Source organism: Drosophila obscura, unplaced genomic scaffold (genome assembly GCF_018151105.1).
Source record: "Drosophila obscura isolate BZ-5 IFL unplaced genomic scaffold, ASM1815110v1 contig_179, whole genome shotgun sequence".
NCBI lineage: Eukaryota > Metazoa > Arthropoda > Insecta > Diptera > Drosophilidae > Drosophila > Drosophila obscura.
The window spans coordinates 6,366,003-6,389,389 of NW_024542766.1; the positions used below are offsets into that span (position 1 = coordinate 6,366,003).

Sequence of the window (23,387 nt, forward strand, 5' to 3'; positions counted from 1 at the left end):
AAAAATGACCACCGACATCTTTCACCTGTAATGCGTAAAAGATATTAAAGTTACATACATTTCGTGGAAATATTAAATGCCCCCCTGGTCAACAATGGGATAACGTTCTATTTTATTGATTGAAATCGTATTCCATGATTTTGATATTCAGTTTAATATTACTAGCTAGTTGGCCCTCTCAGCCCTAAACATATAATTTTATCCGATAGATACATCAATTTTCTACAAGATTGGCTAGTTTTCAGAAGTCCTTTTTATTGCATTGTTTACATAAAAAGGTACAAACAAGAACGGCCAAAGCATAAAACGTAAATGTTGACTAAATGTGACGTCATTGTTGCTGGTCAAGCAAGTTTCTTTTATGCGTTTTGCTTTTGTATACCCTTTAATTGATGTTACATTTTTTTTTTTTTTGTTTTTTACCCATTAATTCATATGTTTTGTGTTTTATAAATACATTTATCCCGGTTCTGATACCTATTATTGGTACCCGTGAGCTGCAAAATTTCGTTAATATCTTTAAAACAGAGACTAAGTAGTTTCTGCATTAATTTAATTTTGAATTCCACCACGATTTGAGAGCGAATAATATCGATATTTTTGTGCGCTAAATGGAGTTTGGCGGTTATTTGAAAATTGTATTTTGATGGCAAGGTCGATGTTTGACATGGTACCTACACGCTAACTACACATTTGCTAAAAATTAACTACATATTCATGTAAAATTCGACAGAAACCTCTAGCGAGGAAAGTGCACGTTTCTGAAAAATTTTCGATTTAAATTCGATTAAAAAAAAATTTTACTCTGTTTTTCCCACTACACTGGACTTGAAGAATCGTAGTGGAATACGACCTATCGCTATCGATAGCAAGAACCAAAATGCAAGCCTACAATATTTCAATTTTGAATTGAATTAATTTTAATTGGTTTGCAAATTGCAGCTAAATGAAATGCAACAACAACAACACTATAAGCTCTGCTTTTGTTCGCCATTTTTATATAATTTCTTACAATTGGTATAATTTAGTAGTAGTAGTATTACATAGGGAAAACGTAGTTGTTGAAATAATTGAATTAAGAGTACAATAAAATGGGAAAGCGACACCACCAGGTGGCTACTGCCGATGATGTTATGGATGTTCGTCTTCTGATCGGCACGAATGGCTGATATGCCACTCCTTAATATGGCTGGCATTGCTCTGGGGGAGGGTGTTGTTGTGCTGTGTGGGTGGTTGGTTGTTCTATGGATGGCTCCTCAGCTGTTGCTGCTGTTCTGTTGCTCGTGGGCGCGTGTTGTTATATTTAAACATAAATTGTATATGTGTAGGTTTTTGTATTGTTTTTAATATATTTATATCAATAGTTCTAGAAAAAGCTAAAACAAAGGTGTGTGTGGTTGCAAAAAGATGTTGGGCTCGCCAATTGTTCGCTTTCGATTTGTTTTCTTCAGATAGATGCAAATGGGGGATTTGTTTCATATATATGTATTTGTATATATTTGTTGCTGCTGGTTGACGACGCAGTTTTAAAATTGATGTTACACAGGTGAGAGAACTAATTGGATATGGGTGGAGGAGGGGGGTCCAATCCACGGCTGGATGATGTTGTTTTGCCCTGGCCGACGCCGATCGCTGCTTGGTTGGTGTTTGCTGCCTCTGATGTTGTTTGCCTGGAACTCCTGCCCTGCCCCCTTGACGGTAGTTCTTCTTGTCGATAGGTGTTCTTGTTGTTGTTTGCTGCCCTTTTTTTTTTTTGGATTGATGTTTGGATAAATATTTAGCTTGAAGTTCTCTTTGAATATTGGTTTGAATAGTTTTGCGCTTCAGATCTTCGATTTTTGCTCACTCACTTTATTTTATTTTTTATTTAGGATTCTCTCGATCTATCTCTCGCGTTTTGTTGTTTCGTGGCTCAGCAGAAACTATTTAAATCAAATCGGCAATATTAGCAGGCATTTCCTCAATTGTTGTGTGATAGAACTGTTCAATATCCTTAAGGATTCGTCGATCATCATCCGTAATGAAGTTGATCGCAACACCCTTGCGACCGAAACGACCACCGCGACCGATTCTGCAATAAACAAACATACACAATTTAAAGGCGTTTCCTTAGAGGGCACCCACGGCGGGGGCGCTCTTCTGTATATCTTACCTATGAATATAATTCTCGCGGTTCGAGGGCAGGTCATAGTTGATGACCAGCGACACCTGCTGCACATCAATACCACGCGCCAACAAATCAGTGGTGATCAGGACACGGGACGAGCCCGAACGGAATTGTTTCATGATGACCTCACGGTCACGCTGCTCCATATCACCGTGCATGGCCGACACAGTGAAGTTGTGGCTGGACATCTCCTGGGTAAGCTGATCGACCTTGCGACGCGTATTGCAGAAGATGACCGACTGGGTGATGGACAGAGTGTCGTACAGATCGCACAGTGTGCCCAGCTTCCAGTTCTCCTGCTTGACGTTCACGTAGAACTGCTTGATACCCTCAAGGGTCAGCTCCTCCTTCTTGACCAGAATGCTGACGGGCTCGCGCATAAAGCAACGGCTCACCTCGAGCACATCTGGCGGCATGGTGGCAGACAGCAAGATCACCTGCACATCTGGGGGCAGCATCTTGAACACATCCTGGATCTGGTCCTTGAAACCGCGAGACAACATCTCATCGGCCTCATCCAGCACGAACAGCTTAATGTGCTGAGTGCGCAGCACCTTGCGGTTGATCATGTCATAGACACGACCGGGTGTACCCACCACCACATGGCAGCCGGACTCCAGAATGCGGGCGTCCTCGCGCACATTGGTGCCACCAATGCAGGCATGCGAATGCACCTTCATGTACTCGCCGAGAGCCATCACCACGCGCTGGATCTGCGTGGCCAACTCACGAGTGGGGGCCAAGATCAAAGCCTGGCATTCGCGCACGGCCGTGTCGATTTGCTGAAGAATGGCAATCGAAAAGGTGGCAGTCTTGCCAGTACCTGAAAGATAGAGATAGGAAAATTATGGTTAGCATTGGTAAATGGTTTCAAATTACTTTTCAAATGGTTTTCTTTGGTTAATTAGGGGAAAATCCCTGAAATTTGGAATTTCTCATGGAAAAAATGAGTATCGAAAGGCAGAAAACCCTCAAGGACAGGCCCAAGTATAGGCCATCTTTTTTTTGAAGCATGAATAATGGATTAGATTTGCTCAGAGAGCTGACATTTGCATAGAAGGTTGGAAGAAAATAAGGGTGCAAATGTCCATTTTCTTTAAAAGTAGATCTGCAGGTAGGGGCAGGCAAAACCCAACCCTGCATCTAGATCATGTTCTTGTATAACAAGACAGCGACAGCTGACATTTGCATTGATCTTTGTCCGTTTTTCTTGCAGGTAGAAAGTCTCACTCCCATTTCGTGGCCACGACCACGACCTTCTTTCCAGGAACTTTCTTCTGCAGCAAGCAGCAAGAAAACAGAAAAACGCGCGCCAGCCTACAGAAAAGTGGCGCGCAAGCTCAAAACACGCTAAAAGAGAGAGGGGCCGGCTGAGAGAGAAGAGGAGAGCGACCAAAGAGAGCAGAGAGCTCGCTTGAGAGAGAACACAGACCAAACGCAGTGCAGCTGAGTCATCGACGCTGCTGCTCCAAACTCTTCTTTTTGCTTTAATTTTTTGCAACTTTTGCACTTTCTCGCAGCAATTTTTCTTTGTTGTTGGATAATGTGGATATGTACTGTATGGGAGATTACTCACCGGACTGAGCCTGGGCAATGACATCGCGACCCTTGACGCACGGAATGATGGCGCGCTGTTGGATGGCCGATGGCTTCTCGAAACCATAGCCATAGATGCCGCGCAGCAGCTCCTCGCGCAAATTCATGTCATCGAAATTGTCATAGACCTCATGCCAGGTCGACTCGATGACACCCTCGGGGTCCATGCCAGCGGGACCATCCTGAGCTATCTCACTATTCCGATCATCCCTGGAAAGGAAACATAGAGGAAAACCAAGAATTAACACACACTCCATTTTCTGTATGCATATGGTGTATGGAGACGGGGGTGGGTGGAAAATTTTCACTGCACTTTTCCCCATTTTCCACACACATACTCTTCCCTCCCCTCCCCGACTGGCACACATTTGTTGGTTAGGGCGAATCGCGCTTGGCAACGGGGCGCCGCCACTTACATTATCAACAATAAAGGTTTGACTAGAGAAGTTTATATCCTGAATTTCGACGGCAGCAAAACCGTTCACTTAAACAATTTGACGTCTGTTTTCCTACACTTTGGAAAAGTGAGTAACAAAGAAATGGAATCTGTTCACTTTTTTTGTGTGACTTTTCTCCAACCGAACGCGTTTCGACGACTTTTTTTTATTCTTTCCGTTGGTGTGCGTATGTGTGTGAGTGGTGTTCTCTGCTCTGCGGTATTTTCATGTATAAAATGCGACTGCTGCTGCTAGGTTTCGACGACAGCTAGGCGGCCTTTTTCGAGCGTAGCGTCCGCCCATGAATGTGTGCGAGCGGGACAACGATAGGGGGTGAGTGTGTCAATGTCAGTGGTTGCTGGCATTGGTGAGAGCAGTCGAGCAGTAGGTACGAGCGAACATAACTGTGGATGCAGTGTTGCCTAGCGTTTTAATTCGGTTTGCCAAATAGTAGTAGTGGGAAAATAGTAGTAGGGAGGGAAAATTAAGCCGACAAGCGAAATTTTCCATCCCATATTATGCCGCTGAGAGGAGAACAGAGAAGAGAGCGGCAGGGCAACCACCAAATTGTTGAATTCGGTGCTTTCGTTAATAGAATTGTTACCAAACCACTTTGGCATTGAAGTGTCCGAGAATAAACGTTTGCCGTCATTGTCCAGCCATGAGTCAAATGCCTGCGAGTCTCTGCCAGTGTGTGTGTGTGTGTGAACGGATATTCAATCATTCTCCAAAATGACTCAAATATTTAAACAACGTCATCGGCCTCTCCTTGATCGTTTGCCTTGCATTTGCATTAAAAAAAAGTATTAATTATCTGCCGTAGAACAACACACTCATGGAACAACCACTATGCTCTCCGGCTCTCTCTCTCTTCGTCCCTCTCTTTGGGAGCGCTGACATTCGGACGACAGGCCGTCGTGTTCAATTTTTTCACATTTTTAGCCGTCACAAATTTTAAAATCAATTTTTCTATATTGCTGCACATTTAAATTGTTCTTGACTTCGTTGTTAAACGCTGCCAAACGGGCTCGGCTGATCGATTTTCACAATTTTGACGCTTAATTTATGGTTTATACTAACATTTTCAGAAAATTATTTGGCACTTTTTATACACGTGCTGCTACTGATTTGTTAAAATCAAGCAAAAGAGACTCCATCTTGCAAAAGTGGCAGTGACGTCGAAAACATCGGCGACTATCGATAGTTGCGGGCGATATATCGAGGAATTCCGGCGTTTCCGGCTGGATTTCGTAGTGCTCGTGAGTTGTGTTGCTACTGTTTAATCTTTAGAAAATTAATTAAAAATTTGTTAGTCAAGTATGTGGTAGTTTCTGTAATATTTATATAGTTTCAATATGTCATAATGTTGGCGCTGCCACCCATATAGAATTAGTTTCACAGGGATGTATTCGGTTGAGGTGGATGCCAGATCGACTGAATTACTTGAAAATCGAATTTATGGTTTCATATCATATCATAAATTTGTTATTTTTGCTCTCATAACCGCTGATGGTTTCGATTTCTGACCTCTCTTCCGGCATTGTTTTACGATAATTTTCAGAATTTTAAACTGATGTCGGCTCTAATTCAAAATAAATGTACATTGCCGCCGACTTCGTTTCGCTTATCGCACGAAAATACCGATATGTTTTTTTTTAAATTAGCGCTGCGCATCGATAAGAAGAATCAAAAGTCGCGGGCATTTAAAAGAAAATATATATAATGTCGATTTTGTTCAAAATTAAACCAGTTCAGTTCTCAATATGTTATCATACCCAAGTATACATACTCGCCTGTCCAAAATTATATCACCCACAAAAATATTATCAACAGAAAATATATATCGATATATTGTGTATCAATATATGTTTATCATCCCTACCATTTTGTCGGCGCAGCGTGAACAGTGTGAGTGGCTACGAAGAATTTTTCCAAATCCAAAATTAAAAGCAATTTATTTCATATTTTACGCAACTTGGTTGCCCAGCAAGTTGATTAGGTAGTTGAGTGAGTAAAGTGTGGGTGAAAATGTAATTTTAATGCATATAAAACGCTTGAAATGGAGTGACAAAAGAACCACATACATGAACGCCGACGGCGTTGGCTGTGCGTCGTCGTATTACATGTGTGTGTGTGTGTGTATAGTGTGCAAAAAATTAAGTGGGAAAAGTTAGGCGGCAGCCGGTCAGTTTGCTCAGAAAAAAACCACTGAAGGCAATTTGTCAGCCATTGGAAATTTATTACCCATGTAAATAGAATTCTTGTGGACAAAACGTATAGCTTTAAATACCGTCCTGGGGTACATATATGCATTAAAATTAAAGTCTATTTTTAAATTTATGACAGTTACTCAGTACCGGCCAAGAAAGCAGCGATTCCATCCGATTCATAACACTCACACACACACACACGCACTTAGCTCTGCGAGAGAGCGAACTGTGTTGAGTCATCGTCTGCTCTCACTCACTCATTTGCATTATACGTTGCCGGCTGATTAATAACGGCTCGCCATCTGTGTCTTTCTCCCTCTGGCGCACGCTCCAGCTGCACTGCACTGTGGCTGTGTGAGTGAGAGTCGCGGTAAGAAGCGAGGGTGAGTGAGTGTGAGTCACGTTTTGAGTGCTTTTCACTCGTGGAGCTGTTTGGAGCCTTTCTGCATTTCGAATCTCATCCAATCGTTTTTCTCAAGTCGCTCAAGGCGGACGTGGAACGTGGAAACTGTTATTTCGCTGTCTGTGCGTGTGTGTTGTGTGGCTGTGCTCGCTCTAGTGTGTGTATAAGTGAGTTTTTTCATACGAAAAAATTGTTGAAATTAAAGCAGTCGCTGGGCTTACAGTTATCCCCGTACCATACATACACTCCCTTTTATAGCTTAACTTATTCGATTCCAGTCACTTACAGTTGTTGTTGCTCACAAAGCGTCCGGCTAGTCCCGAAAAAAAAAACGACAAAAGTATAGTTAACTGGAAATAATTGTTAATAACCGTCTATCTCTCTTTTCAACCCTCTCTCGTTGCAGTTTGCACAAGTTCGAAACAAAAACAAGTTGTAAGCAAATAATCGTCAACGTTGCGGTTTTTTGCTTTGTCTTCTTCCCCCAACTTCTTCACTGCGCAAATAATTTCGGTGGCGTGTGACTCCCTACTCCCCCCTCCGGAAAGCCGACAAAAAGTGTCAAGTGCAACTCTATAAATTAATTGCCAACGCAATAAGTTAACAACAAATCCAACATGAGCTGGCAAGATTATGTGGACAACCAACTGCTCGCCTCGCAGTGCGTGAACAAGGCGTGCATTGCCGGACACGATGGCAACATCTGGGCGCAGTCTCCAGGCTTTGAGGTGAGTAAAACTAACGGTACTATTGCGTTTGACAATGAAATTTTTCGCGCAAGTTCAAGGGTGTGACCAGGCCCACACACACACACACATACGCATACAAAGCAGTCGGAGCAGACAGAGAGACAGACACAAAGGAGGCACATGCATGTCCGCCATGATTACTTTCATTCGTTGTGATAAAAGAGCCAGGGAGCAGCAACACTGCCACCCCCTCTGCTTTGTTTGAGTGTGTTTGCCGTCGTCCACCCGCCTGCAGGCGTTGTTCTCTCTGCGCAGGCCCTCTCCCACAAGGCAGCAAGCAGCCTTGCTGGGTGTGTGTGTGTGTGTGGGTGTGTTGGTGATCGTGTGAAATCTCTTTTCCTGCTCTCTTTCTCTCTCTAGGGTCTAAGCCTGTATGACATTTAGGGGACCTTCGGATTAGTGACATCGAATATTATCTAGCTTTAATAGCCTTTGAGTGAGGGAGGGGAAAGATGAGTGCTCAAATTTCAACTGCTTGTAACAAGAATATAGGGGAGATGAAATTACTAGTCCACTGCTTTTTCCAACAAGAGGCAGATGAAACCAGTTTTATATTTACATTTCTACGAATATACTACTGCTTTGCTACTTGTTATACGAACTATTAAAGGAAGATGAAACTACTTTAACATGCAATTACTGCTTATGCTCTATTCAATTGTAAACTGAACTGCTGCTTGCTTCCCTCGAAAGGTACCTGTCGCACCATACCACACCACTTAAATAAAGTGCATTTCCATTAGTTAGTGTCACACACTCTTTAGTCCGGATGGTTTCCATTAAATTTTAGTTTTACGATTGCTGCCTGCCAGAATGCGATAAGCGCTGCCAGTCATATGCTTAATCGCCAATAGCCCAATTAGTCCCATCTAATCAAACAAATTTGTTTGCTCCTCTCTGCCGTTTTACTATCAACATCTATATGTGTTTGCTCCGATGATTCACCAAGTTGGATGATTCGTCATTTGGTGGAACGGCAGGCAGCTGTGACTGGTGCTGCTGGTGGTTGGTACTTCTGCTGCTGCAGTTGCTCATTCGAGAACCATTTTCGTTCGATTCATCATCAAATACAAAAATATGCATTCCATTGAAAGGTGTTTTCAGTAATCTGATAGCAGCAGCCGGTACGAATATGGCGTTTACCAACACTGCTGTGATTTGTGATAATGCAAGCGCGACACACTCCCTTTTTTTTTGTCAGCAGCGTGAGAGGAGAGAGCGTTAGCCGTGAGAGAGCACCCTTTTTTATTTTATCAACTTCACTCAATAGTTTGATATGCCCGTACGTGTGTTAGTGTTTGAGTGTGGGTTTTATTATCTCTGTTTTTTTTCAGTTCGTTTCCTCTCTGCCGGCAAAACAAAAAAAACAACTCTTTATCAAAAAGAAGGAATAATATCTTGGGAGAAAAAAGCGCAGCCCCAAAGCGAACCCACAAATGCCGCGTCATCAACAGCCTCGACTCTATAAATGTTTTAAGAATTCAATTTTTTCGTATGCGCGCCACGTTTTTTGCGTTTTTGGAGTGGTTGTGTATATTTGTGTGTGTGTGCAACTTCCTGCTGACTCCACTCCATGCTCCATTCCATTGCCATGTGCTTTTATCCTGCTCTGGCTGTTGCGCGCCCCATTCAGTGGGTTTGGCTTGTGGAGTGGAAGGGGAATGCGCGGGGTGGAGCTAGGGACACTCCCTTTTTGCTTTGTTTCGAGCATGAAAACTCGATTATTTTATTGCATTAGATGAATCGATGTCGATTTCGATTTTTGAGGCATGACATAAATTTCCCAATGAGTTGGCATTCGATTATTGCAAAATAGCGTTGACATTTTGGCAATGAGTTGGCAATCTGTCGTCAGTCAATTTCCATTTTTAAGCCGCTTTTACGTTGATTTTTTCTCCGCCCCGTCGTGTGTGTCAACGTCATCATCTTGACCACACAATCATATGAACCGCTCTCTCTCTTTCGCTCTCCCACATTTCGTTCGTTGCTATTCTCCACGCGTACACCTCTTGCCATATCACTTTCATTTCATTTTGCTGGCTCTTTATCTCTTACCTTGCTGCTTTTGTTTGTTTCGTTTTTTTCTTTTTCTTTCTTTACCTACTTTTGGTTTTAGTTTGATTTTTATTTTATTTTTCATCTTTACCGATGAATCATGCTCAAAAAATTATCAAAAAGTATTACCAAATTAAGTTGTATATTCGAATTTTGGTTTAGGATCAGCTGTTGAGGCCTTGCCAGACTGTTTTAGGAAATCTATAAGGTTTTATGCGTGTGTGTGTGCGTTTGAGCCAAAAGTGGATTCTCGTTCTGGAAGCTTATCAAAAAAAAAAGATTTTTGCTTTGTTTGCGCCAAAACCATATGAAAAAAACCTGCTCTAAAAGGTAACATAAGCTAAAACAGTTTTTCTTATTGCATTCCACAAATAGAATATTTGTTGTACCTCCAATAAAAAATCATTTGAAAACGGCTGTTTAATTAGTTAAAAAACAATAACAAAAAAGATTTGCTTCTTGTGGAATTTTTTCCTTATCTCGAGCTTTGCCCGAAATTTGTGCCATTTTATTAATTGAGCTGCTGCTTAATTTATTAAAACATTTTTGGCATAACTTTTGTAGGCAGCAAACCGGCTTTTTTGAGACTCGCAAATCTCTTTCTTCTCTCTTTTTCTCTTCACACACATGCACACTCATGCGATTCGAGTTTTTTATATTTTGCACTCAAATGGAAACTTCTCGATGCTTTTTTTATGGTCCTCTCTGTCGAGAGAGAGAGAGAGAGCAAGAGAGAGGAGAGAAGGAGAGTGCGCATGTGTCACAGTTTTGTTGAATCCCAAATGAGTAACTATTAATCATGGTTTTATTTAAAAAAAAACCAAAGAAAATTAATCGAAGAGCAGCTGGTATTCACAGAAGAGAGAGATGGTGCTGCTGTCCTTTTTGGTCAAGGCTAATGACACTTTTCTCTCTCACTCTCTCTCTTTCGCTCTTACTTTGCCCTCTTCTCTCCCACTGGTACAAGTCATTCAAGTGTGCAAAACTTGTTTTAATTTTTGTTTTAAAGAATCCCAAAATCAAGACGAACCAGCGGCCTATCCCCCATCCTCATCCCCATCTTCATCCACACACATATCCCTCGGACGACGACCACCGCATTTTGTTAATGAGTTGGCAGTCGTCGATATTGCTGCTGCTTTTGTGTTCTGTTGTTGCCAACTGTTTGCGAATGGGTGGTTACAACGGGGTGGTGGTGTTTACAGCGGGGGTTGTGGCTGGTTCTGGGTCTGGGTCTGTGCTGTGGCAGTGGATGGTGGTTGGTGGTGGTGGGTTTGTGCCTTTGTTTGATGCGTGGGTTGTGTGTTGCTTGCGCCGTCTGTCGCTGATTACTTTGATATTTTTAACAGAAATTAATGTATTGTGTATGCCTCAAAAAGGGCGCGCCAACACCAAAAGCACTCCCCAGATCCTTTCTGTTTCCATATACAATATTGCAACACACGCGCTGACGCATACAAATGAATATACAAAACGTGTGCGGCCATGCGCCACCTTCTTACACACACACACACACACACACACACACCACACACTCATAAATTCCCACAAATTTATGGAATTTGTGCGTGACACAACACTGACGTTGGCTTTGAGTTCTCTGGGATGATAAATGCTATTCCAAAAATATCTCCACTAATATCTACCATTTTTTGTGCCCCCCTATTTGTGTTTACAGATTACAAAGGAGGAGCTGTCCAAATTGATTAGCGGCTTCGACCAGCAGGATATCCTTACCAGCAACGGTGTTACATTAGCCGGCCAACGGTACATTTACCTCTCAGGCACAGATCGTGTGGTGCGCGCCAAGCTTGGGCGAAGTGGAGTCCATTGCATGAAGACAACACAAGGTAAGTTTTTTTTGTAGACGGGGTTTTTGTATTATAGAGGTTCTCTTGAAGGGAAGAAAGTAATTCCAAACTTAAAGAACGGTAGGAGGAGATGTTTAGTGTGGAGCCTCTTACAGACAGAGGAGGTGGAGGTTCCTGGACTGCCCAGAAGTGTAAAATGCAAAGAATATTTAAAGACATCCTAGAGGCTCCAAGCAGTAAGAAGAATTTATGGGAACAAATAGAGATCTAATAGAGAATTAGGAAGGAGATCTAAAGAAGAACGAGATGATTTCACGCATGAACGAACATTGCAATGCAGAGAATTTTGCAGTCAGAAGTAAAAATATACCTAGGCATCTAAATGTGCCAGACAATACCCCACGGCTTACTTTATAATTCTCAAAGTTTGGTTCAATGACTAAATATAAACCAAGAAAGGTCACAAAGATTGTGTTTCTCCATAAACTAAACCAAAATTTCACACAGCTGATGACTATATTAATAAATAAATAAATAAATCCCAAAAGTAAATTTAATTCTGAGCAAGAAAATGAACCATCTACAAGCTCTCCCCAAAGATCATGCAATTATATCATGTATATTATTATATTGTTTGGCGAAATATAAGATATTTTCCACATATATTTTGTATGGGGAGAAATACCGTTATCTCAAAAATCACACAAATGTTCAACCGAACCCACCCGAGCACGAGCACACACCCGAAGGTTCATTCGTCGCTGTGGCTGTGGCTCTGCCATCGATTGTCGATGTCTGCCCAAAAGTCTCCCTCCGATAAGCATTATCAGCTAGCTGCTGCTTCTTTGTTTTATGGCCGCGCAACACAGCGGCAAGCAAATAAAAGAAGAAAGGCAACTGAGTGTTTTAATGCCACTTGTTCTTTTGTGTGGCGGGAAACGCGGGGACTTATCGTGCAAGTGCAAAGCACTTGATCCAAAGCCCAAACATGGCTCAAGATAAGTGCCTGCCTGCCCGCCCGCCCTGCCACCACCCCCCCTGCTATAACCCGATAATAACTATGTGAAAACTGAAGCAAAGAAAAGCTCATTAGTCACCCACCCAGAGATGGTTACCGATTGCTATGCTGCTCGCGCATAATTATGGCTAATTTGCTGCACTTGCCCAACAACAATAAAAAAAAAAACAAAACGGAAAAACTAGAGCCAAGTGCTAGGCTGCAAATGATGGTCCATTATTATTATTATTGTGTGCCTGCCGCTTGTTGCTGTTGTTGTTGCTACATTTTTCCGGTCAACAAGCAGCAGCAACAACAGCAGCAGAGAGCCCCGACGACGCGCGACGTTTCGTTTTTCATCACCTTGTTTTGTAGCCTGAAAAACAAGCTAAAAATGTTTGAAAAAAAAATCTTGGCCATGTCTCACAGTTGCTGCTGCTGCCACTGTGGGACTATGCCATGAAATTACAGTGGAACAAGGCTAAAAATAATGATTTAAAAAAATATATATTTTGTGGGAATCAAAGCTAATTTATTTTGAAAATTTTTTTACCTCAATATTTTTGACGTTTTTCTAAGATTTATTAATTGGATATTTTTTTAAAAGATTTCTAGAATTTCTAGATAAAAATCAGCTAATTGCAAATTAAATTTCAAAACTTAATTTAATTATTTTATTCCATTTCGATTTTTCTATTGAAAATATTGCCTTATGTTGTCTGTTGATTTGAGAGCATTTTATAGTCATTTCTATTGCCTTTCTTTTTACCGAACTACCACTGTATTTATGTTTTTTTTACTTCTCGCATTTGTTTTTTGCATTTTACGACCAGTTTTGTTTGCTGACGCGTCAGCCTCGTCTCCATATTTGTACAGTTTTTGTGGCAACTGTTGCGCGCACACAAACGAAAGCCCCACAGTGCCACACACACACACACGCAAAGCCAATGTTGGCCGCCGCCGCCTCACGCCTCCCGTCGTTGCAGCCACAAGCTCAAGGTTATTGCCATAATCCATTTCAAGTGCAAATGTTGCACAGTCTCTGCTGTGTGCTGTCTGCTGTCTGCTGTATGTGCCCCATGTGTCTCTCTGTCTCTGTCTTGTAGAATGTGTGTGTAGAATAAACCGCAAAGAAACGCAAAAAAAAGAGAAGAAAAACGGAGAAGCCGCGGCATAAAAATAGACATAGAAAAATAGGCAAGAAATGGCAAAAATAGGCAAAAACTGGTCTAACGTCTGGCTGGCTGTTGGCTGACTGTTCGGTTCTCTGGCTTTGACTCTGGGTTTTGGCTATGGCTATGGCTTTGGCTTTCGTTTGTGGTCGGGTCGGTCTGTGACCTAGCTGTGGTGATCTGGCGCCATACCTAGCAACCACATACGACACGACACACATATGCGTGTGTGGCAGTAGCAAGTCGCGGTATGTGGCTTAAATACAGGGGAAATACGTTAAATGGAACCATTATTCAGCTCTTAGTTGAAGAAAACTACCATTTATTGAATTTGAGACATTAATTAGCTACTTTTAGATTTATTTGCGTTTAGTAAAATAAATATTAATGGAAAAATGTTCTGAACAGAGCAATTTGATAGATGCAGATATAGTTCAAGATCATAGTTTAGGGAAATTCAACTTAGGTCAGTTTTATATAGGGAAGTTTTTTCCATAGATAAATTTTCTACTTGAAAAGTAGAGTAACGAGCAAGAAAAAAATGGAACAATGAATCCAAATTTCTTGCAAGCACGAAATCCGTACGATCTCTCTTCGCTGTCGGCGGATTTTGGAGAGCGAAAAGACAGGGAAATTCTAAAAATCTTCTAGAGTATTTTCATACTTTAAACCCCTCCCCCAAACAGCTGATTGTGTGTAACACTTCCTAACGAGTATATTGCCACAATTTCACGCTACTTGCATTTTACCGACCCATCTATAGATCTAACCCTTTAATTGCCTGCTGTGAGGAATTCCCTATACTCCCGACAGTGTTGGTTTACGGTCGAAAGACCTCAACAATGTTGCCTGGTTGTGTAAATCGGATTATTGTTTAATTATGCAACTAACAAGGCATTTAAAAACAAAGCACAATTTGATATGCTGCCATTCGTTATGCTTCAGAAACTTTTGAGAGTGGCAAGGGGAGAATCGATGTAACAAGATTACAGATTCAACAACAAACTTGTATGGCAGTTATCATTTATCGATTCTCCGCAACGAATTGGCAGGTCTGTGACTGTGTGGGTGGGCCGATGACAGCTGTCAGGTGACAGCCAAAAGCTGTCACATACCTCACATACTCTGGCGACTGAAATGCCTGCCAGAGACATGAGTCTAGCGACTGAAATGCCTGAGACATTGGTTTATTGACCCCTCGGGCCGGGGCTTTGTGTCCGGGGTTTACTCTCCAATTTGTGCTCCGCTGTGCTCGCTCAATCAATTATGCTTCCTCTCCATCACATTTTCTGCTCATTTGATTAATGTATTAGCCACTCAAGCCGAGACCGAGACAGAGGCCGAGACGACTCTCTTCTCTCATCTGAACACTTTTGAGCTAAGCTCCAAGACCAGACTTGTCTTGTCATTCATGTTCCTCCACCTCATCCTCCTCATGTCGTCTCCTTTTGTCGCTGTCATTGGGTTTGGGGTCTGTGCGATTTGTTCTGGTTTGGTTTTGTCTGCGGTCTGCGCCGCCGCCTGTCCGTCCGGTTTTCACCTGACGACAGAGACGGACGGGGCACACTCTCTTTATTGAGCGCTTTTATTCATAATTTCTTGCTGCTTCTCGAGTAAAAAAAAAAACTACTGTTAGTTCTTATTTTACGAAGCGGCAGCGGCAACGGCTGCTGCCTCCTATTGCTGCCTGCTTTCTCTTCACATTTGAGAGCATTTGATTGTCAACCGGATAGAGGTTTCTTGAAGAAGAATTACTGAAAGAAAACTGCAATTTATGGAGATGTTGAAGGAGATTTTTGTGGCTATAGTGAAAGCGGTAAGGAAGAATTCTAAAAGAATTCCTGAGGAATGTAGAAATAGGGGGAAGAGAACTTTCGCTGGAAGAAAAAAGAAGCTCTACTTTTGACGATGAGAAAGGATGAGAAATCGTTTTAAAGCGTAAGGAAGATGTTCGCCGGAAAGAAATAGGATTCTATTGTGAGTTCAGAGAAGAGAAATACATTAAAGCTAAATTTTTCCACAGTAAAAGCTGTCTAGGTGCGAAAGTGAGATTAGAATAAAGTTGATAAGAATTGGAAATTTATTGAGGTAGCAAAAAAAACTCTTTCCATTTTTTTTTAACAACAATTTCTTCTCCCTTTAAATTTTTCTTTAACAGCCGTCATCGTTTCCATCTACGAGGATCCCGTACAGCCCCAGCAGGCCGCTTCCGTTGTAGAGAAACTCGGAGACTATCTGATTACTTGCGGGTACTAAGATAGTAGGTGAATAGATCAACAACACAAAACAACCACAACACCACCCCCCAAAACAAAACAAAACAAACACCAACACCTCCATCAAACACACAACCAGCAAAAAAACACCAACCAACCAACCAACCAACCAACCAGGAAACAACAAAAGCAGCAGCAACTTTGATATGAAGATGGATGGATGGATGGATGGATGATACCCTGAGAGAGGAAAATGCTATTAATAAAAAAACGTAAAAAATGGAAGTAATTATTAATATTTAAATTATGGAGTAATTTCCCTCCCCAAACTAAACGGCCAAGGCGGAGGAGATTTTGGGGAACGAGAGGATGTGCAAACCGCAATTCTGTTCTGAAAAAACGAAGAAGAAAAAAAACACGCAAATCAATTACCCGCAAAAAACAACAACAACAACAAACAACTACAACAACAAAATTATAAATTTCTCTGCATTATTATGATTAAAGAAAAACTTTTGGTTTATACGATAAAATAAAAGATAAAACAAAAAACATTAAATAATTCCAGTCCTCATCTAAAATCCGATAATTTGGAAAAAGTCTTAGAACTGTAAAACAGAACAGAAAGAAAAGAAAAGAAAGAACGAACGCAAAGCAACGCAGGCAAACAAAATATAAAAAAAAACAACAATTTTTGAAACATTTTTTGTATAGCAATATATACACGCAATGATATATATATATATATACCATTATATATATATATATATATATCTGTATACAGACAGAAATGATGAATAAAAAAAAAAAAGAGAGTGAGTGAGAAAAGATCTCTGATCTCGGAGAAGAGAGAGAGACTTTTGAGGGTAGTCGACGCAGAGAAGAGCAGAGAACTCACAAGCAAAAACCGAAATAATCGAAAATAAATATATATTCTATATATATATTTGTATATGTAAACTATTTGGAGATCCATGCAGAGATGCTCTATTTATACATATGTGTGTGTGTGTGTGAGAGATGTGGTATGCACACGTGTGTGTGCGGTGTGTGAACACTTTTTATACGATTGCGAAACGTACATAAAATAAAGATTCTAGATTCTCCTTGCTCCCCCCAAATCAACGCCATTTTGCCATAAGAAATTTCTATGTATAGGGTATAGAGGATCATGTCCATATAATCACACAATCGCTCGCTCGCTCGCTCTCTCTCCATCTCTCTTACTATCTACAATATATCTCTTTCTTAATTTGTTGTTGTGTGCGCATTGCTTTAAATGTTTCGAAAATCCTATCATACTACATCATACATAAAATACAAAACAAACAAAAAACTTATATGTAGACCGTTAAGTGTGCAGTGTGCAACCGTGGGGCTATGCGTATTCGTATGCGTTGCCCAGCACTGCCCAACCGGTGGAACATTCATTGCTGAAAGTTGGCAACCCTGAAGAAGAACAGAATTCGGCAGTTAAATCGCCATTAAAACTCTCTCTTTCTCACCATACGAATAACGTAACAAACAAATGCATGTGTAACAATTAAACATACGATTACCATACTACAACAAATCATACATAAATTAATGTGGCTTTTCCAGAACAACCACACACATCCCCACATATATACCAACTACCAACCCCATACTCTCTCCCTTACCCTTAGCCTCCACCCCCCATGAGTCCAAAAAACACACAGACATTTTTCGTACAAGCAACAGAAACGTGAAGTAAAACCGAATGCATAAATATATGAATATAAAACATAAAAAAAAACCAACAAAAACAAAACAAAAAGAAAAAGCAACATATATAATACGATACTTTAATACTATTGAAATAAAAAACTCGAGTGAGACAAACACAAAATTCTCCTCATAAAAAATTAAAACCAAAATGTGCATTTTTTTCTAGGGTTCTTTCTCTCTTTCAGGTTTGCTTTAAATGCGCAGCTATCGAGGGGTATCGATAGGTTGTTGAACTTTTGGGATATTATCGCCAGTGTTATCTTAAAATTGTTGGCTTTATGATATTTGAAATTTATTCAAATTAATTTTTGTATAGTCTTAAATTTTCTTTTCATAATGTTTCAGGTCTGCTGTCGATACGGTTATCGTATAATCGATAGATCGTTGAACTTTTGAGATGTTATCGCTAGGGCTTTACAATTTGATGATTCTTTGTGCTTGACATTGATTTCTTTGCCTATATTTGGTTTGCTTATTGAAATTTTGCGCTGTTATCGCTAGAATTAGCAATTTGAATTTTTCTTTGATTTGACATTGTTCTGCCCACCTTTTGGTAGAGACTGTCGTTTGCTTACCTTCTCTTTCGGCTTCATAGATTGACAGATCATTGAACTCCGCTGCTGTGTTGTTATCGCCCCTCGTACTTTGTAGCTTTAATGGATTTCTTTCAATTAATTTATAAGACATTGCTCTGTCTCCGTCTGTCTCTCTCTTTCTCTGCCCATTTTTGGGTCTATGCAAATTGTCAAGTTATTTTTATCGCTGCATAATCATTCTCAATGCGAAACGCCTGATGCCTGACGCAAGTGCGCAATTATTTGGGGGTCAACAAATATTATAGTACATAAAACAGAGATATTTATTTATTAATTTTCTGTGAATATTTTGCTGTGTGGGGGTCTCCTCTCCAATTTTTGCAGCTGGCATTTCTTTCAGCTAATTTTTTGTTAGTCGTTTTGGCGCTGTGGCGGGCGGCATCCTCATCCTCCGCCACAGCACAAAACATTGACCCAAATTATTTTTTTTTATTTTGTAAATGTGTGAAAATACGTACAGATATTTTTCTGAATGTGCTCATCCGCTGCTGTTCATCTTTCACTTTCGCTTTCTCAATAGCTCCCCACCGCTCCGCTCCGCTCTTCTCTTCTTTTTTTTTTTTCTGCTATTTTTGGAGAAAATCAAAATGATTCAAAGAAAGAGCTGGTCTGGCTTCCCCGTCTCGACAAAATTTTTTTTTATCGGCAGTACAATTAATCATATATTATTATTGTAACTTTTTTGTTGTGAGTGGCCTTTGGCTGCCCCTTCCACCCATCGCGCAATGCCATCTCTCTCTTAGTCTAGCTGTAATTTGAGGCGCGTGTTTTTTTTATTTCCATGTCTAACGGAAAAATTCAAATTTGTTTGGCCGCGGGGTAACGAGCGGAGCGGCTGAGCGGACGAGAGATTGATTCATTTAATAAAATATGCTAATGTTAGTCGTAGTCTCTCTACGATTTCCCAGACGTTATTGAAATGCTTTCGCTAGTTGTTGGAGGCGATTTGTAAGTCGTTTAGAGTGCTTCAAAACATTAATTTTTTTAGGGGAGGTGGAGCTTAGGGTTGAGAGCTGATATTCAAATTATCAACCCAGAATCATTTTTGGTACACAGAGCGAAGAAGGGTTCCCAAATGCACTGATTGTGCACGATACAGACACGAATGAGGGCGACAGCCTCGGTTCCAGTCTCGTTTTGTTTTTGTATTCTTCATCACAAGCCTCGGCCTGGAGTAACGGACGCGCACAGCTGTGTCCACACACGTCATGTATTTTGCTATAGGAATATAGTCTCGGAATAGAGTTCTTTGGTGTCTTGTCGCCAAAGAATAAATTCCAGAGCAATGGAAGCTTCCTCCCTTGCTTTTATGTTCCCAAATTTTCCTAAGGATTTTTCACATCCCAGATTGCTTTTCAAACCCTAGTACAAAATAGTAGACGCACACATCTTACCACAAACCAATATTAGAGTCTAGTAATTTATAGTTTATATCGAATAAATTTCAAGTAACATTTGAAGAATGGACAAGGAGCCTGCAAAACACTGGATAGTAAAGTCCAACCGAATGGATAGACGTCCGCAATTGCCGCCAGTGTATACCACTGAACCGCTGACGGTGCGAACCGTGCTCCAGCTATATTTCAACACCTTTCTGGGCGCCAACTTTGCCGAGTCCTGGGTGTATCCGTTGGACGTGGCCAAGACCCGCATGCAGGTGGAGGGCGAGGAGGCGAAGAAGACGGGCGCCAAGATACCCAATGCCTTGGCCACACTCCGAAGTATTGTCAAAAACGAGGGACCCAAGACGCTCTATGCTGGATTTTCGGCCATGGTGGCCCGGAATTTGATCTTCAACTCGATGCGGGTGGTGCTCTACGATATCTTTCGGCGCAAGTTCATACGCTTGGACGAAAACAATAAGGAAACTCTGGCCGTATCCTCGGCGCTGTCGTGCGGCTTTGTCGCCGGCTGCATTGCCCAGGCGATGGCCAATCCCTTTGACATTGTCAAGGTGCGCATGCAGACGGAGGGTCGCCGCCGAATCCAGGGCCACAAGCCTCGTGTCACCAATATGTTCAACGCCTTCACGGGCATCTATCGCGAGGGTGGCCTGCCCCACATGTGGAAGGGCATAACGCCCAGTTGCCTGCGCGCCTGCCTCATGACCGCCGGCGATGTTGGCACCTACGATCTGAGCAAGCGCTTCTTCAAGGACCTGCTCCAGCTGGACGATGGGCTGCGCTTGCGTTTCCTCTCCTCCATGTGCGCTGGCTTCACAGCCAGTGTGCTCAGCAATCCCGCCGATGTGATTAAGTCTCGGGTGATGAATCAACAAACGGATGCCGCCGGCAAGAATCTCACCTACAAGAACTCCATGGATTGTCTGATCAAAACTGTCAGTGAGGAGGGTCCCCTGGCGTTGTACAAGGGCCTGTTGCCGTGCTGGTTCCGTTTGGGTCCGTTCTCGGTGCTCTTCTGGATGTCCGTGGAGTTTTTGAGAGATGTGGAGGGACAAGCGGGTTTCTAAACAAGGTACATGCAAATTATAAAAGAAATTGTGATCCTAAGAAGGTGTAAAAGAGGTTGAATGGATGGATCATAAGGGATCATCTGTAGTGGATTAAGTTTCCCACTGGGAAAGTAGTCTCAAAAATCACGCAAAAGATCATTATTCACTTCGGAATGTACTGCATAAATTGAAGAGAATTTTCGTGTCTTGTGTGTTGTAAAATTCCTTCGCTTTCTGCCACATATTGCCAGCCAAATGTGATATGGAATACTCACAGAAATATGTCTCAAAAATCATCATCTGCTGTGGTGTATTTAGAGGTTCAGCTGCTGAGGTACTTTTTGTGATATTTCACTCATCCAAATTGTATAAATAATACCCACAAAGCAGTCCAATAAACAATCTGCCCATCTTAAGAGCATAAAACTAGTAATTTGAAAATATTGTCATTCAATAGTACGACATTCGTGCGTTAGAAATAATTGTTACATTGTTACATTCCTGTTACATTGTTTATATATTTCGAAATTCCTTTTGCAAATACGAGTATGGCGCGTGATAATAGGCACATGAATTATGTACGCAATAAATATCTCTCACCGACCATTCGCTATGTGAAGGAGGCCACCGCGCAGTCGCAGCCCTTCAGTGGCCCCTTTGCGCTGTATTTGAACACCTTTTTGGGTGCCACAAATGCCGAGTTCTTTACGTATCCCATGGATGTGACCAAGACGCGTCTGCATTTGCAGGGCGAGGCGGCGGAGAAGTCGGCCCAGGGTGGAGTACGACGTGGAATGCTTGGCACTGCTGTGGGCATGGCCCGGGAGGAGGGTGTGAGGGGACTGTATGCTGGTCTATCCGCCATGATCATCAGGAATCTGTTCTTCAATGGTTTGCGTGTGGTGTTCTACGACTGCCTGCGTCAGAGATTGGCCCAAGTGGATGCGGCCAGTGGCAAGGATGTTTTGACAGTGTCCCGTGGCTTTGCTGCCGGTTGTCTGGCTGGGTGTGCCGCCCAGTTTATAGCCAATCCACTGGACATTGTCAAAGTTCGCATGCAAATGGAGGGCAGACGGCGGGCTCTTGGATTTCCGGCACGAGTGAGCAATGTGCGGCAGGCCCTGGGCGATGCCTACCAGCATGGCGGCTTGCGATCGTTGTGGAAGGGCTGTGGCCCCAGCTGTGCACGCGCCATGCTAATGACAGCTGGTAAGTTGTACACACAGATTTCATCTGACACACAGCTCTACATGCTACATCCTACAGGTGACACAGCCTGCTATGACCTGAGCAAACGCCAATTCATGGCCTGGCTACAAATGCCCGATGGGCTGCTCATTCAGTTTCTATCCTCCGTGACGGCGGGCTTTGCGGCGAGTGCTTTGAGCACGCCCACGGATGTGGTCAAGTCGCGCATTATGAATCAACCCACCGATAAAATGGGCAATGGTCTGCACTATAAGAACGCCTTCGATTGCTACATCAAGCTCATCAGCCAGGAGGGTCCCACGGCCATGTACAAGGGCTTCATACCCTGCTGGGTGCGCATTGGTCCTTGGTCGGTGGTGTTTTGGTTTACATTTGAGAACCTACGAAAGCTGCAGGGACAAACGGGATTTTGAGTTTGTACAAAGTCAAGGAAAATTTTCAGTTTCCGCTTCAAGGGTAGCGAGATTTAGAGTAGTGTAAGAATATAAATATATATAGAACAAATATAATATAAATGATGAAAAATCCTCTTCTTTAAAATAGAACTAAATGATGGAAATTCTCGGGGGTTTGGTGGCAAATAGGAATGGAAATCTTATGGATTTATCATGCATTTTGCATTTTATCATCCATGCATGGCTCGATCTATCATAGTTCTATCATTGATCTATTTATAAATTTTCTCCATTGATCTATCATGTGCATATCTATCAAGGATCTATGCGGGATTAATAATCGCTCTATTAAGGAACAATTCTTTGTTCTATCTTAGATATATTATGAATCATAGATCAATTGATGGATATTTTATGTATTTATCAATGATCTGCCATGGATCGATCTATCATTGATATTTTTATGGGTTAACTGGGGATGAACCATTAATCTATCAAGGATATATATAATCATTGATCTATCATAGATTTTTCATAAATCAATCATGAAATTTATTATATATCTTTTATAGATTTCTTTATGGATCTATCGTAGATCTATCAGGGGTGTATTATGCATGGCCTAATTTTTGGACCATCAGCTATGAGAAATATGATCATGAATTAATCTCTGATTTAATGCCTTACTTTAGGCATAGTTTCTTTTACTTTTGCTTTATTCCTTAAGTGTTCGTCTGTCTTCAGCGAATTACTTGCTCAGCAGAGTGACTCTCAGGTGACTTTCTATCCCAAAATATAGCTACATAAATAGCTAGACATATGTCTAAATTTACCTACGTTTACTCAGTGTTTTATCTAAAAAGGAAACGGAAAGTGGAAATCTAAAATCTTAGCTGCAAATTTGGGTACTTTTTTTTATATAGAAAATTCAGTGCAAAAAAAACCCCAAAAACTAATAATTCTATGAATCGATTTGCAAGTGCAAAAACCCACATTAACCTAGTTGCTATCTATAAAAGAAATATAGAAATTTGCGATAAGCTGCAAAAGGTAGATTGGAGGAGTAGGAGGAGTTCGGGTGCTCCGACCACACCCTTGCTTGTCTACGGCGGCGCTTAACCTGATTATTAATAAATGAAAATGATAATGATAATGTGCCTTGAATGTAGACCA

At 41.5% G+C, this 23,387-nt stretch overlaps 4 protein-coding genes across 7 annotated transcripts; 3 read left to right on the top strand and 1 right to left on the bottom strand.

Moving 5' to 3' along the window:
- Positions 1-1,740: 1,740 nt before the first annotated feature.
- Positions 1,741-5,384, bottom strand: LOC111078445 (eukaryotic initiation factor 4A). 2 transcript variants are annotated; one of them, XM_022373136.2, is made up of 4 exons: positions 5,281-5,384; positions 3,744-3,973; positions 2,153-2,990; positions 1,741-2,071 (listed from the first exon to the last, which is right to left on the bottom strand). In XM_022373136.2, coding segments are annotated over exons 1-4 (1,215 nt in total). In that variant the 5' UTR covers positions 5,283-5,384; the 3' UTR covers positions 1,741-1,926. The 2 variants fall into 2 exon arrangements, with proteins under 2 accessions (XP_022228828.1, XP_022228829.1); XM_022373137.2 differs by lacking the exon at positions 5,281-5,384 and adding an exon at positions 4,180-4,373.
- Positions 5,385-6,090: 706 nt separating this feature from the next.
- On the top strand, positions 6,091-16,205 carry LOC111078436 (profilin). 3 transcript variants are annotated; one of them, XM_022373125.2, is made up of 4 exons: positions 6,091-6,108; positions 7,220-7,541; positions 11,296-11,467; positions 15,756-16,205. In XM_022373125.2, the coding sequence occupies exons 2-4, from the start codon at positions 7,431-7,433 to the stop codon at positions 15,851-15,853; spliced, it is 381 nt and encodes a 126-aa protein (XP_022228817.1). In that variant the 5' UTR covers positions 6,091-6,108; positions 7,220-7,430; the 3' UTR covers positions 15,854-16,205. The 3 variants fall into 3 exon arrangements, with proteins under 3 accessions (XP_022228817.1, XP_022228816.1, XP_022228815.1); XM_022373124.2 differs by lacking the exon at positions 6,091-6,108 and adding an exon at positions 6,190-6,207; XM_022373123.2 differs by lacking the exon at positions 6,091-6,108 and adding an exon at positions 6,871-6,980.
- Positions 16,206-19,517: 3,312 nt separating this feature from the next.
- On the top strand, positions 19,518-20,736 carry LOC111078452 (mitochondrial uncoupling protein 4C-like). The gene has a single exon (XM_022373143.2). It carries the CDS (start codon positions 19,621-19,623, stop codon positions 20,626-20,628), a length of 1,008 nt encoding a protein of 335 aa, XP_022228835.2. The 5' UTR covers positions 19,518-19,620; the 3' UTR covers positions 20,629-20,736.
- A 351-nt stretch (positions 20,737-21,087) lies between these two features.
- LOC111078451 (mitochondrial uncoupling protein 4C-like) lies at positions 21,088-22,321 on the top strand. Its single transcript, XM_022373142.2, has 2 exons — positions 21,088-21,819; positions 21,877-22,321. The coding sequence occupies exons 1-2, from the start codon at positions 21,159-21,161 to the stop codon at positions 22,230-22,232; spliced, it is 1,017 nt and encodes a 338-aa protein (XP_022228834.2). The 5' UTR covers positions 21,088-21,158; the 3' UTR covers positions 22,233-22,321.
- The last annotated feature ends 1,066 nt before the right edge of the window (positions 22,322-23,387 follow it).